The sequence below is a fragment of the Sceloporus undulatus genome, chromosome 4 (assembly GCF_019175285.1).
Source record: "Sceloporus undulatus isolate JIND9_A2432 ecotype Alabama chromosome 4, SceUnd_v1.1, whole genome shotgun sequence".
Classification (NCBI taxonomy): domain Eukaryota; kingdom Metazoa; phylum Chordata; class Lepidosauria; order Squamata; family Phrynosomatidae; genus Sceloporus; species Sceloporus undulatus.
The window spans coordinates 70,644,809-70,659,846 of NC_056525.1; the positions used below are offsets into that span (position 1 = coordinate 70,644,809).

Here is a 15,038-nt window from a genome sequence, read left to right on the forward strand (position 1 = left end):
AATTTTACTAAAATGATTTATTTGGAAGGATTTTAAAGCAAGAAGATACAAAAGGTACCTAAGCCTTCAACTCAGGCTAGGAGGGTAATAATGTAAGTTTTTTAAGTAGAAAAAAATTAGACCTTAAGAAAAGCCACACTGCAACTGTTGCAGGCTTGTGGAGGGAGCTAACTTCCTTTTAGCTCAGCTAAATAGAACCTTCCCGAGCGTCAAGTGTTATTTGTTTGATCGATAGTTGCCAATGGATTATGATACTAGGGATTAACAATTTTGAGCTACCCTCTAAATTTAAGGATTTCGAAAAATTTTAATTGGTAGATTTATTGGTCTCAAGAATTAGGATGTGAAGTGTCCATGTTTAGTAAGCAGTCCTATTTGGATCACTAATCAGTCAGCCCAATTCAAGAAATTTAGGAGACTGAGAGGTGCAACTCATGAAGTTCTGTTTTCAACCAATACCTAGATAACCCAGAAACAATGCTGTGTATCAGTTGGATTAAGAAAGCAGCACAGAATTCATATCGTTGATACTGTCAAGGTCCTTTTCACTATATGAGTGTTAGATTTATGCATTCCTAAAGAGAACAATCTCAATGCTGTTCAAAACACTGGCATGGACAGAAATGCACAGATATTTAGTCACACTGCCCAGGGAAAGCAGCATTTTTATTTATTAATTAATTAGGAGGTGGGGTTGGTAACTGGACAATCTGTCAATATGCTGCCTCCAGCTACAAAACATAAACAATTTCCACTTGTGACAGTACGAAATGGCAGAAGTTCAGAAGTTTCTTGACCAACTTATGCAAGGAGAATATTTACAGTCTGATCCAGCCAAGTGACACTGAATAGCCAATCCCTTGTAATCTGCAAAAATGTGTTCCACACAGGTGAGTTGCTGAAGAACAATGAGTGTTCTGAATGTTCAGGTTAAGAAGCCATTTTGTGTACTGCCACTGTGATGCCATCATGCTTCTGGATCATGATATTTCTGAAAGAGACAGGAAGTTTAGATTTTACACACATTTTCACATAATAAAGCAAGTTCTCAGCATTAATTGAAATAACTCCAGCCTAGCATTGCTACCTTTTAAATCTCAAAGCACTTAAGATCTGCTAAACCGAGTTTACTAAAACTTTCTGGCCCCTCCACCTGATTACGCCAAAAACCTAAGTCAAAGCCCATTAACCAAGGCTCTCCTTAGAATAGGGGCGAGCAACCATGGCCCTCCAGATCTTTTCTGGCCTGAAACTCCCTTTATTCTTCATCACTTGCCATGCCTTATGGGAGTGTGAGGCCAAAAAGAAAAAAAAATCTGGAGGACATAATTCACATTCTATCCAAGAAAAAGAAAGATGTAAAAGCTTTTCTTTCAAACAAGTCAATGTGTGCATGAGACATGAAAGCCAAAGAGCAGAAAATGTTTACCAGCCTACTGACATCAATCTGTCAGAAAGTAACTTATGGAATGAGGCTTTGAACCTATTTCACACAAAAGAAGAAAGCAACAGATCTCGATGAACACACCTACCCAGTGTCTGACTCAAGACACACTACAGGAATATCTGTTGGATCATTTGTTAATTTGGCTGCCTGCTGGGCTAGAACAGATATCACCCCTGCATGTTCATCTGAGAGGGTGCCACGACCTAGAAGACAAGAAGATAATTGACAAGGATGGAAGATTAATCAAGAAATACAGGATACAGTTATTTTGTTAAGTTAACAACTAAGACTGGCTTCATGTGAAGAAAATATGCTGAACGTAAGAGAGGAAGAAAAACTGACATATATGAAAAATTATAATGGCTACTAAAGCCCTACTGAGGCACTCAAATGCCTCAATAAGTTAAATGAGTGAGAAGATAATCCTGCCCCTCTCATTTCTATTAGCTCCACCCTTGGAGGGTAACAGTATGAAGTTCCCACCCTTGCCTCAAAACCACTGTTTCCAGCTGGTGGAGAAACGCCACGTATGGAAGAGACTTCAGACCGTCACCCTTAAGGGAGATAGAAATAGCAATGGAAGAGGTGGGCTCATTCATTTACCCTACTCAAGTCTTTACAATGCCTTGGTAGGGTGAGACTACTCAAATATGTTTTTAAAAACACAGGTTGATAAAATCCTGTCTAAAACTGTAGATTGCCTTGATGCTCTACATATTTTAGACTTGAGATTCCAAATTTCCGGCCATGCTCGCTGGAGCTTCTGGGGGTTAAAGTCTAGGTAGGTTAACGATAACTACTAGGGCTATGTGTAGTTAAGTGGGGCTTCTAAGTCTTGAGGATGTATCTGGTGGACTAAAACAAGAAAGCCAATGCCTTCTTATTTTGCATAGAAACCTCAGAAGTATCCGCATAGCTTCTCTAGAAAACAATGCCTGAACAAGTGGACCATTGTGATCCAGCAGGCTTCCTCTTGTTCTTATTTTCTATTGCTTTTCAATTACTAACTTGGTTCTAGCTAAATAATAGGGATGGAGATTTTTCCCCTATTGATAGGCATACTCCCTCAAGAGTTATCTGTTCAGAAATGCAGACAGGAGCAGACCTTCACTGCTGTTTGCATCTCTCTCTGATCCCACTGCAATTTTTGACATCCTTCAGCATTCCTATCCAGACTTTAGAGTCAAAGTTGGAGAAGAGCAAAATTATCCCCAAAGGAGAGGAGAGAAAATTGTTTTATCCCCCATGAAACATTTATACTTTTATCTTTATCAAGAACTGAGTTTCTTCCCAATTTGATCCCTTTCCAAGCTCTACACTTCTCTTCATGACTCCTTTCCCATTCCTAGTCACTTTCTAATATTTTCCTTCCTCCCACCCATCTCATATCTCCTGCCCTTTTGAACATCCCCCCATTCCCTTTCTATTTGCTCTGCCAGTCTCCACAGGAAACAGGTAACCCCACACAAACCAAGATGGATAAACAGGTACATTACATAAATGCCTACCACCTCCCCCCCCCCCCCCCAGAGCCAGATCTGATAGGGGGGGTAAAAAACATGAGGATAGGTCTGTCAGTATTGCTTGCCAAGAAAGGTGAGAGAACATGGGACAAACTAAAGCCAAAAGTCTCTGCCCTTTTTTGAGAGACCCTAAAATGTTTTAAATTAATGTCCTTAATATGACTGCTTAAATATTGTTATGTCTGTGCTTTGTTTTAACATACTGTGAAATGCCCTGGGTCTCATATTGTGAGAAGTGTGAGACCAATATTGGGTTGTTCATGTCAAGGCAGTTACATCAGGCTACATTGACAGAAAGAAAGCAAATGTATCATAAAGGAAAATTTCTCATTTGGTTTGAACCTGGTTCATTGCACAGCTGTCCAAATGACTTCATGTTTTGTACTGATGCCATTTTTAAATTGAAAAAAGGTTGGTATTAAAGAAGTTGTCTATTTTAACTTGCTTGCTACCAAGTATTGCACGGGGAGCACTTTAGAGCTACATAAGGAGTTTTTCTTTTTAAAAGGTTCTACACAGTTCTCTTACTTACAACATGCTGTACTTGCGTCTAGTTCTCATAACTAAACACATCACCATACCCACAAGTTTTGCATTTCCATGGCCAATCATACAGTCTGGTTATAAGGTCCTTCCTGGGCAATAGTTCTCTCCATGTATCTGAGGAAGCAGACTGAGGTCCAAAACACACTGCAGAAATAATGCAGTTTGAGATTGCTTTAACTGCCCTGGCTCAATGGTAGGGAATTCTGGGACCTGTAGTTGTCTTGAGACATTTAGCCTTCTTTGTCAGAGAGCTCTGGTGCCACAATAAACTACAATTCCCAAGATTCCCTAGCACTGAGCCAGAGCAGTTAAAGTCTCAAACTGGATTGTTTCTGCAGTGTGTTTTAGACCCAAGTCTATGCAGTGGTGTCACTAACTATAGTGTCATCAGGTGCACAAAAAGTGTGCCTCTTCTGTTCCTTGGCAAGGGTATGTGTGAGCCTCTCTTGCCCTGAAGGGGAAATAGGGTCCAACCAGGTTTCACCCATTGCACTTCACACACATACTCCTGGTGATGCTATTGAGTCTACAGAAGTTTATGATACAACTTATTTTGCACAGTTAGTCTCAAAGGTGTTTCAACATCCCTTTGCACACTTATATAAAGACAGTTATTGCTCTAGTTAAGGGGGGGGGGAGACAAGAGACTTTTCCTTCCTTGGGATTCCTCCTCACACTTAAAATGGCCTCTTCCAAGTAAGCTCAAGAACATTAAAGGCATCTTCTCTTTGCAGAAAACAAGTTATTAGAGGTGTGGAGAAAGAATGCAAGGGGGAAAAAAGTCTTGGAACAGTCTAAGAGAAACCCCAAGGCAAGGCAGGGAATGATACCAAAGCAGCTTATTTTTGAATAGGAGTGGCAAGCTTTAAAGTGCCGCTAGCAGCTATGTCATGAGGTTAAAACTTCTCTGTTACTTCTTGTTGTGTGCGTTCAAGTTGTTTCCGACTTATGGTGACCCTAAAGCTATCACAAGGTTTGTTCAGAGGTTTGCCACGGCCATCATAATTCAAAAAGGATGTTGAGAAACTGGAGCCATGTGTCCAAAGGAGGGCAACTAAAATGGTGAAACCATGCCCTATGAGGAATGATTTAGGGAGCTGGGGATGTTTAGCCTGGAGAAGAGAAGGTTAAGAGGTGATATGATAGCCCAGTTTAAATATTTGAAGGGATGTCAGATTGAGGAGGGAGCAAGCTTGTTTTCTGATGATCCAGAGATTAGGACAATGAAGCAGTGGATGCAAGGAAAAGAGGTTCCACCTCAACATTAGGAGGAACGTCCTGAGAGTAAGGGCTGTTCGACAGTGGAACACACTCCTTCCTCACTCCTTCCTCGGAGATTATGGTGGAGTCTCCCTCCTGGAGGTCTTTAAGCAGAGGCTGGAGGGCCATCTGTCAATGGGGATGCTTTGACTGAGATTCCCTGCATAGCAGGGGGTTGGACTGGATGGCCCTCGGGGACCCTTCCAACTCTACGATTCTATGATTCATCTTCTTCCCCTGAAGCCGGGAAAGTGTGACTGGGCCAAGGTCACCCAATGGGCTTCCATGCCCGAGCCGGGATTCGAACCCGGGCCTCCAGAGTCTCAGCCCAACCCTCAAACCCCTCTTCTGCGTTACTTACAGCCCAGATTGAGCCCCTGGGAGTCGGTGCAGAGGACTCCTGCGATGGAGGGATTCTTCATCCTGGGGGGGGAGGAGAGAGAAGGGGCCAGAAATCAAGGAGGAGGAGGCGGCATCAGCAGCCCTTCGCTCCCGCCACAAGGGCGTTTAAGGAGCCCCGGGGGAGAGGGTTAGGGAGCATGGAAGACAACAACAACAACGCCGTGGCACTTACGTATCTTCTAAGTGATGCTCCAGGGCTCCCTCCATTTTGCCGCCCGCTGAAGCCTCTTCCGCAAAGTCAGCTGACCCGCGCTCACGTGACCGAGGAGGAGGAGGAGGAGGACGGCAGCTCACTTGGCTCTTAATTCTTCGAGGCCGAACGCGCACGCGCGTCATCTCTTTTCCCTCTGGGGGGGGGGGGGGCGAGGGGGGCCTTTCCCTCTTGTTTTTCTTTTAACGGATTCTTTTTTTGGTTGAAAATATAACAGGAAAATTACATTAAAACACCTATATTGCATAAAAGAGCCACGGTGCTGTAGTGGTTTAAGAACTGGACTAGGACTCTTGGAGACCAGGGTTCAAATCCATGCTCAGTCATGGAAACCCACTCGATGGCCCTGGACAAGTCACACTCTCTCAGCCCCAGAAAACCCCACGCCTTAGAGTCACCATAAGTTAGAAACAGCTTGGAGGCACACAACAACAAGGCAAATTTCACACATACAAAGTGATTCATAGAATTACAGAATCATGGAGTTGGAAGAGAAATCAAGGGCCATGTAATCCAACCCCATTCTGCCATGCAGGAACTCACAATCAGCATCCCCAACAGATGGCCATCCAGCCTCTGTTTAAAGAGCGCCACTACACTCCAAGGCAGTATCTTCCACTGTCAGTGTCTTCCTTACTTCCTAAGGTTTAGGATCTCTTTTCCTATAGTTTGCATCCGTTGTTCCATGGCCTGTTCTCTGGAGCAGCAGAAAACAAGCTTGCTCCCTCTTCAATATGACATACCTTCAAATGTTTAAAATCAGGGCTATCATATCACCTCTTAACCTTCCCTTCTCCAGTTTAAACACACCCAGCTCCCTAAGTCTCTCCTTGTAAGGCATGGTTTCCAGGCCCTTCACCCTTTTGGTGACCCTCCTTTGGACATGCTCCAATTTATCAACATCCTTTTTGAATTTGGTGCCCAGAACTGGACACAATATTCCAGGTGAGGCCTGACCAAAGCAGATGATGCATCGTTTTCCTAGGAATTTAGGGGGAAATGTGGACTTTAAACAGAGATTAACCTTGAAAATTGTGCAGTTGACATTGAAACGTGATTAAAATGAGATTAACACAAAAGCTGTTATCCCGTGAATAACCAGGGAATAACCAGACAACAGACAGCAAAAAGTGATTCACAGGAAAATCCCCTGAATGATGTGCTGCTCTTTCTTGCCTGGTTATTCAAAGGATAATAGCACTATAATCACTTTTCATCTCACGTCATCTGAAAACCATTAGCGCAATTGTGGGATTATCACAGGTTATTCACAGGATAATAGTGCTTTCAACACAACATCATGAGAAAACCATTAGCGCAATTGCGGGATTTATCACAGGTTTTATTCATGGGATAATAGCACTTTGAACAAGATGTGTGAAAACCATTAGCGCAATTGTGGGATTATTGCGGGTTAATCACTGTTTATACTTCCAATTGTCCCCTGTGTGCTAAACTCCTCTACATGGAACCTCAATAAGGTCAGAGCCCTTGCAAAGATACCATTTGAGTTAGTGTCCATTTACTTACTCTCTCTCAAGGTTGTTTTTCTTGTGGCCATCATATCATCAAGAAGCGTTTGTACGTATTGTATCAGTTAGAATGAAGAAAGGATGTAAGGTGTAGGTATCAAGTGGGTGGATGTATGAAAGTTCTATGTATAGATATATGTTAATTGTTTATGTTTACATGTCTAAAGTATGTTTATATGTATATATGTGCATGTCCTGTCTATGGAAGGTTGATTTTATGTATTTTATGTACAAAACTAAATAAAGATAAAATCTGAGCTGACCACTCCCAATGGCCCCTTCTTGCTGTAGGTTTGACACAGATCCTGCCTTCCTTTGGTGGATCTGAGCTTTCTATTTAAAGTGAACTCTTCTTTTCCCTTTTCTCAGCCTTTGGTGCTGTGTTCCTCTTGTCCACTTTCTGTTCATGTCTTGGAGAAGGAGCGGCACAAACTGGATGCCCAGATAGCCTTAGAAATTTACATCAGGTGCACTAAACCCTTCAGGAGATCTGATGCCTTTTGTATCCTTTCTACCAGCTTTGCTGGGGAAAGGGCTTCAATCTCTATCATCACTAGAAGACTTAAGGCATGCATTTTTATTAAAGCAGTTCCTTAACATCATCTCAGTAATCCTTGCAAAATTCCTGTAAAGTGGACCAGTATGTATTAGGGTTTTTTTCCTCTTTACAAACTGCGGGGGAATTGTTGGACTAAAGGTTGTAAGGCACAGGGGACTGCTGTGACTTAAAGGATATTTGAACTAGAGATCTCACTGGTCCAAAACACACTGCAGAAATAATCCCATTTGAGACCGCTTTAAGTGCCTGGCTCAATGCTAGGGAATGCTAGGAACTGGAGTTTTATGAGTGTTTTTATGAGCCATTTAGACTTATGGATAAGTACAAAAACAAACCCACACCAATATTCAGATAACTTTTTGAAATTCAATACCTCCATTCCCAAATGTGTAAGGACCCTTTATATCCTACACAATCCTATTTGAATTGAATTGTCCCAAATCTTGAAAGAATTGTTTGCAGATCTTTTTATGAGCCAGTGTGGCATAGTGGTTTGAGTGTTGGACTGCGACTCTGGAGACCAGGGTTTAATTCCTAGCTCAGCCATGAAACCCACTGGGTGGCCATAGGCAAGTCACACTTTCTCAGCCTCAAGGGGAGGCAATGGCAAACGTTCTCTAAACAAATCTTGCCAAGAAAATCCCATGATGGGTTGCCGTAAGTCAAAAATGACTTGAAGGCAGACAACTAGAAGAAGACCATTTAAAAAAATAAAAATAAAAATCCTTGTATTTGTGCATCTCTGCTGTGAAAGTGGTTCAGTTCTAAAATAAATGTGTGCATTTACTCTCTCTCTCTCTTTCATTCCATATGAACTGCCACCCATACCTTTTTTTTGAAAACTATTTGGCAAACTCTTGCAACTCTGGTACAGCCCCAGCTGTCTGGCTGCTAAAGCCATATGCAATGATTGGAATTGAGTACTGGATGCTGAACTTTAAATCAAATGAGACATTAATTCTGGTGCATCAGCACTGTTTCCCTGATGATGCAGTCAGAAGCAGAAAGAAATGATGTCTCTCTTGGTACTTCCAATCACCAACAGGGAAGTGAGATGTGCATAATCCCATCTGTCACAGCAACATAGTGCCAGAGTGAGAAGCTCTCTGAATTACTTGCAGAAAATGAAGGTTTATCATTCTGTAGGTCTAGAGCTATGAATAAGGGAGAAATTTCCATCATCATTTTAGGCAGGCAAGGATTACAAATGTTATTGTTCAAGCAACTCCACATTTTTGCAGCTATACAACATAGGCAGAGTTGCTTGGTCAAAATTATCCCAGGCCCTGGGATTTCAGCGCCAAAACCTGGGACTAGAAGCAACTCCTCGTAATGTCCCAGGAGGCAGGCCCTGGTCATGTGACAATTGTGACGTTATAACAGGTAAGCCCTGGTGATTTGATTAAGCATGAGGGATAATGGACTAGGCCCCATTCACGAGTAGATCCAGGGAGATTCGATGGTGCAATACCGAATAAAAGTTCTCACTATGTTTACCTCGATCGAATCTCTCTGTGGCAACTTAACCCTAATGAAGTTCACATTACCATTTGTATCGATTTAAAATGGAGTCGCCATTTCGATTGTTCTTGGGGGGGGGTTTACACTGTCAATCAAATGATGTACATCTGCATCACATTGTTTGGCCACACACCCACTGTCAGCCTCAGAGGATGGCAATGGAAAGCCCTGAAACAACACTTTGCAAGAAACCCTGGGATAGGTTAGTCTTTGGGGGGTGGGAGAGTCACGCTCTCTCAGCCAAAAAGCCCTCACAGGTTTAAATGTGGGGTACAAATGCAATATAATATTTCTGTGAGAGCTTTTGTTTGCACCAACCTGAGTGCAGAGTCTGTTGTGGTTTTATTTCTTTGGAAATAGGAAAAAACGATCCCAGACCCACAGCATCAATGTTAGGGTTTTTTTTTTAATTGTCAAACAAATCATGCACACCTAGGGTTGCCATTTCACGGCGGTGGGCAGGACTTTCCCGCCTCCTGGGGGGTGTGCCCGGTCCCATCCCACCCCCAGCCCCATTCCCGGGTGGCTGCCCAACTCTGAGCTCCCAGGGCTGCTGCCTGCCTTCTATAGAGTGCTGCCTGTGCAGCTTGTCTGGAGCAGCAGCAGGAGGACTGAAACCAGCAGGGGCGGGGTCTGTTGCACTGCCCTGCCTCTATTGGCCAGCCCTCTGCTTCCTTATTTGGGCATACTCCAACATCCAAGCAGGGAGGAATTTACACTCAGGCAAGCTGCTTCCCCTCTTTCTCTTTCCCCTCCTTCTCTTCTTCTTGTTATTCCGTTTTTTTCTTCTCCTCCTCTTCCCCTCCTCTTCCTCCTCTCCTTTTTCTTCCTTTCTTCCCCCTCCTCATCTTCTTTTTCTCTTTCTTCCTCTCTCTAAGCCCCCCTCCTCTTCTTCTCAGGGGTCCAGGGCTTCTCAAGGCTTTGGCCCCATTAGAAAAGAAAAAAGGCTTTGGATCTGTCCCATAAATCCCTCCTAAGTTGAGACATACCTGGGAAAAAGAGGGGGTGAGGGGTTTGGGGGGGTTGGAGGGGGCAAGGAAAAGGAGGAAGGGGGGAATTGCTAAGAAGGCTTGGGAGTGAGAAATGTAGTTTTCAATGGCACAAGGGACTGCCTGTGATCTTGCAAATGCTATGGCTGCTTGGGAGTGGGAAATGTAGTTTGCAATGGCACAAGGGACTGCCTGTGATCTTGCAAATGCTATGCCTGCTTGGGAGTGGGAAATGTTCTTGTATAATTGGGGGGGGGGGGTTTGGCCAGAAAGAGAAGTACATTTCAGCCTTCTGTCTAAGAATAATGCCAAAATGTCCTCCATTTTGAGCATGCCTAAGAAACATGCATTTATATTAACATTTTTTAAAAATTATCAATTTTTTCAAGTGTCCTCCATTTTTAAAAAAACCGTGTCCTACATTTGAAAATGTGGCCCTACATTTGTCCTACATTTGTCATACATTTGTCCCGGTTTGGAGGTCCTACCTTATGGCAACCCTATGCACACCTTTGTCATACTGATGATGTGAGTATTTAGAGGTGCTGTCAACTGTAGCCATGCAATAGCAAATATATGCATAAGCTATCAATATTTTTAAAAGAAAACACTGTCTAATGATGTTCTCAGGAGAACCCCCTCCCTGGATTTGGTGAGCTCTGGGCTGGGAATCAGACATCGGTGCAAATAAGGGGACTGATGGGCAGACAAGGAAAAATGGCGGGCCTGTGCTTTAAAGAGACCATTTTCCAAAGAACGGGAAGTTTGAATCCACTGCATTTCTGCTTTGGCTGGCACTTGGCTGGCAGGGAGAGAGCAAAGGGGTGGGCATGATCTGCTCCCTGCACATTAACCCCTCCCTCCTGGATGCCCCATATGGGATGGGGAGCAAGTTCCCATTGGCAGAACCCGGTAAAACCCGGTGTTTTGGGGAAAAATTGGAAATTCCCAGAACCGGGTTAAGGGGGAATTTGCCCCGGGCGGCCCCTTTTGAATTCAGAGCAGGAAAATCCAGTGCAAGTGTGAATGAACCCCTTTCAAACCGGTTTGCAAATCAGTTTGCAAACCAGTTTATAATGTAGCGTGAATGGCCCTTATGACTCTGGAGAGAAGGGTTTGAATCCCCACTCAGCCATGAAAACCCACTGGATGACCTTCGGCAAGTCACACTCTCTCAGCCTCTGAGGATGGCAACAGCAAACCCCTTCTGAAAAAACTTGCCAAGAAAACCCTGTGATAAATTTACCTTAAGGTTGGCATAAGTCAAAAACAACTTGAAGGCGAACAGCACAAACAGCAATAAAGCATCAACATAGTTGCACAGAGTATGCCATTCAAACAAAAGACATCAAGTCTAACAAATAAAGAAAATATTTTTGCACACAATTTTTCTCTTACCCTATGATTTGTCTTTCCTTGCTCTGATGTCTGGAGAAGATTGGCCAGGTCCTGTGATCTGGGAGCCCTAAAATATTTACATCAATGAAATTCTATCCATGCTCACTTAAAGTATAGATGAACAGCTATTGTTTACTACTTCGATACACAGTTGTTACTAAATAATATGAGGTAAAACTTCACAGACTCAACAGATGCTTGCTCCGTGCAGAGCAAGCATGTGAGTACAGTCGGTCCTTCTTATACACAGATTTTTTATACATGAATTCAAGCATCCACGGTTTGAAAATGTTTTTTAAAAAGTATCAAAAAATGTTTAAAAAAATCAAACCTTGATTTTCCATTTTTTATAAGGGACACCATTTTGCTATGTCATTATATTTAATGGGACTTGAGCATCCACAGATTTTGTTATCCACGGGGGATCTTGGAACCAAACCCCAGCGTATACCAAGGGTCCACTGTACACACACTACATAAGTATACAGGAAGCTGCCTTATAGTGAGTCTGTCTGTATCCTAGTACTCTTCTATCAGTGGTTCTTCTCAGCCATGCACATGACAAAATAAATACCCAAGCAAATATACTATATACTTTATATATTATATAATTTACTATATAAAATTATACTTTAATTTAAGGGATAGAAGTCTTAAGGCTTCACAGTGTGAGGCACATTCATGCAGTACAGCTGGTCAATTTATTTTTTGGGGTTGAAACAAAATATAAATAGAATATTGATTTCTCTACTATAGTAAGTATGTAGCTCATTTAAAAGATTTTTTAAAAATTATTATTAAAAAGAAACCTGTATCTGAATAGGTTTGAAGTCCATGCAATTAGATGATTTTGAATGGTGCAAGTTCAAAGTCCAAGTGAGCTCAGAAGACTTTTCATTCACCTCATTGAGCATGAGTATGGTAAAAATGTTACCTGCACATTCTTCACTGTACTAGAATTAAAAAAACCTTTGGTTTCATAAAATCAACATTGGAGCTGTTTTGATATGAAAGCCTCTAATTTTATGAAACTACTGATTATTTTAGAGCCATGAGTGAAATGTACAAAGATTATTTCTTGCAAATGACTCGTCAAATGGGCATCTCTTTGTTGCATCTCCAGTTATTTACAGATGACGTCTTCGACACTTGCAACAATCATCATTTGTTATTTAGCAATAGCAATAGCAACTACATTTCTATACCACTTATAAGTGCATTTAAGCACTCCCTAAATGGTTTACCAAGTGTAAGCTAGTTGCCCCAAACAATCTGGGTACTCATTTTAGTGACCTAGGAAAGATGCAAGCCTGAGTTGAGCCTGAGCCCTTCACTGGTATTGAACTTGCAACCTTATGGTTTATGGATGAGTGGCTGCAGTACAGGCATTTAACCATTGCACCACCAAAGTGATGAATGTGCAGAATGCAAATGGAACACACTTCTCTTCTCCTGGTGGAAATGGGAGTTGTGCAGATAACCAGTAAAAGGGTCAGAGGGAGAAATCAAAATCAGCTGCATCTTAACTTTACATAACTTTTGGTTGCCCTGAGTCACCATTTTTATTCCCAGTGAATTATACTCTGCATTCCAGTATTCAGTGTTTAATGGTAAAAGTGGCTAACCGAATGCCTTTAGAATGACAAGAGGATGACACACATTATTTTTCCCCATCATGTGATTTCAACCTGTAAAAAGTACCGTAAACTTTTTAGCTCAGATAGGTGGATTGAAAAACTGCAAAAACTGGGCCAGAGAGGAAGAATGGAAATGGGGAATGGTGCATCATATGCTTCCTTAAACTATTTCCCCCCAGTAATCCAATCATATAGTATTGTAGTTAGGTAATTTTAGACATTCAACTTAAATGTATGCATATACTGCTTATTTCCAAATTAAGATGCTGTTTCTTCTAACCAGACAGAAAACCTAGTTAGTTTAGTGATATCTTTCAAGCACAGCTATCTTCTCCAACACCTTAGTGTTAACTTCCAGTGTTTGCCTGAAGTCATCTTAGATCTAACCTTGTGGAGCCACCAGGATGTAACTAGGGAGCTGTCAGTGGTCCAAAACACACTGCAGAAATAATCCTGTTTGAGACCGCTTTAACTGCCCTGGCTCATTGCTAGGGAATCTTGGGAATTGTAGTTTATTATAGCACCATAGGTCGCTGATAGAGAAGGCTAGATGCCTCACAAAACTACAGATCCCCAGAATTCCCTAGCACTGAGCCAGGGCAGTTAAAGCAGACTCAAACTGGGTATTTTCTGCAGTGTATTTTGGATCTTTGAATCCATTAGTTGGGACTCCAGAAACACATAAAGAAATTGCCTTATGTAATCAGACCAATGGTCATTTTAGCTTAGTATTGTCAGCTCTGACTGGCAGTGGATCTCCAGGTTTCAAATGGAATACTTTCCTAGCCCTACCCAGAGATCGTTGGTTTAACTTGGTGGTCTCACATCTAAGTATTAAACAGGCCTGACACACTATTCAGCTTTTAAAACAAGGAAAGAACAGGCATGTTTAGGTTGGATTTAAGGATCTTGCTCATTCAGGTTTGCATCCCATTCAGAATAGGCAGTTTGCTCATGCACCTGGTCAAGTGAGGCAACCACTGCTTGTCTAGTCTGTACACATCTTTATTCACTTACATTCAGTCTATCTTGGATCTATTGACACCATCTAACAGCAATCTCCCACACAGTATGGCAGAACGATATTTCTGCTTTGCAAGAATGATGAACAAATACAAATCTGATGTGATTGCCAAGGGAGCCATGGGTATTCTGTGAGTACAACAGCATCAATAACCTAATTTCCCCTGGGGCCTTACAGATAAAATTAATTTAGCCATTCAGACTCTGAATTTTCCAAATCCGGTAGGGCCATCACAAGATTGATTTTTTTTAGGTTATGACTAATGTGTTGCTGTTCATTGCTGTTCCAAGAAGATGAGTAAGAATTCATAGTTGACTGTCTCTGGTAGAGAAGCTATTGTTCACTTCTCATTGTGAGGTGGCAAAGATAACTTATTTAATTATAGTATATTGCAGCTGAGCTCCACATGATCAAAAGGCGTAGGAGACACATGAGCACAGAGACTTGACTAAACAATAGCACCTTGTTACAGAAAGAAAGTCCAGATATGAGATGACCCAAATCCATGACAATAAAACAAATAAAGGGAAATATCCTCTTACTTGGGACTACAGTTTTTCAACATGATACCTCATAGTGCCAAGGTGGAGTTGTATGTCGTTGGAGAAGATGGCATGCCAAGAGCTGATAATGCTATTATTTACTTGAGAGCCACCAGATCCTACTTCAAAAAGCAGAATTAGCTTGCATTTCTCTTAGATTAAGGGTGAAGCATATGATAGCAAATTGAGGGTCCTTTCACACTACACGATTCTAGCACTATTGTTACACTTTAATTGCCATGTCTATGTCCCATGGAATCCTGGGGGTCCTCGTTTGGTGAGGCTTTGGAGCTCTCTAGCTAAGTATTCTAAATAACTCTCCATCAGCTACAAATTTCAGGGTTCTAGAGGATGTTACCAGCGCATTTAAAATAGAATAGAGAAGACTTTAAAAGTTTGTTGTTAAACTTGATTTTTTAAAAAATAAAATTAAAGACTGCACTTTGG

At 41.9% G+C, this 15,038-nt stretch overlaps 1 protein-coding gene across 1 annotated transcript; it reads right to left on the reverse strand.

The window, feature by feature from the left end:
• Positions 1-634: 634 nt before the first annotated feature.
• On the reverse strand, positions 635-5,505 carry LAMTOR5 (late endosomal/lysosomal adaptor, MAPK and MTOR activator 5). The gene is made up of 4 exons (XM_042465607.1): positions 5,351-5,505; positions 5,138-5,199; positions 1,533-1,650; positions 635-991 (listed from the first exon to the last, which is right to left on the reverse strand). Exons 1-4 carry the CDS (start codon positions 5,383-5,385, stop codon positions 931-933), a joined length of 276 nt encoding a protein of 91 aa, XP_042321541.1. The 5' UTR covers positions 5,386-5,505; the 3' UTR covers positions 635-930.
• Between the last annotated feature and the right edge of the window lie 9,533 nt (positions 5,506-15,038).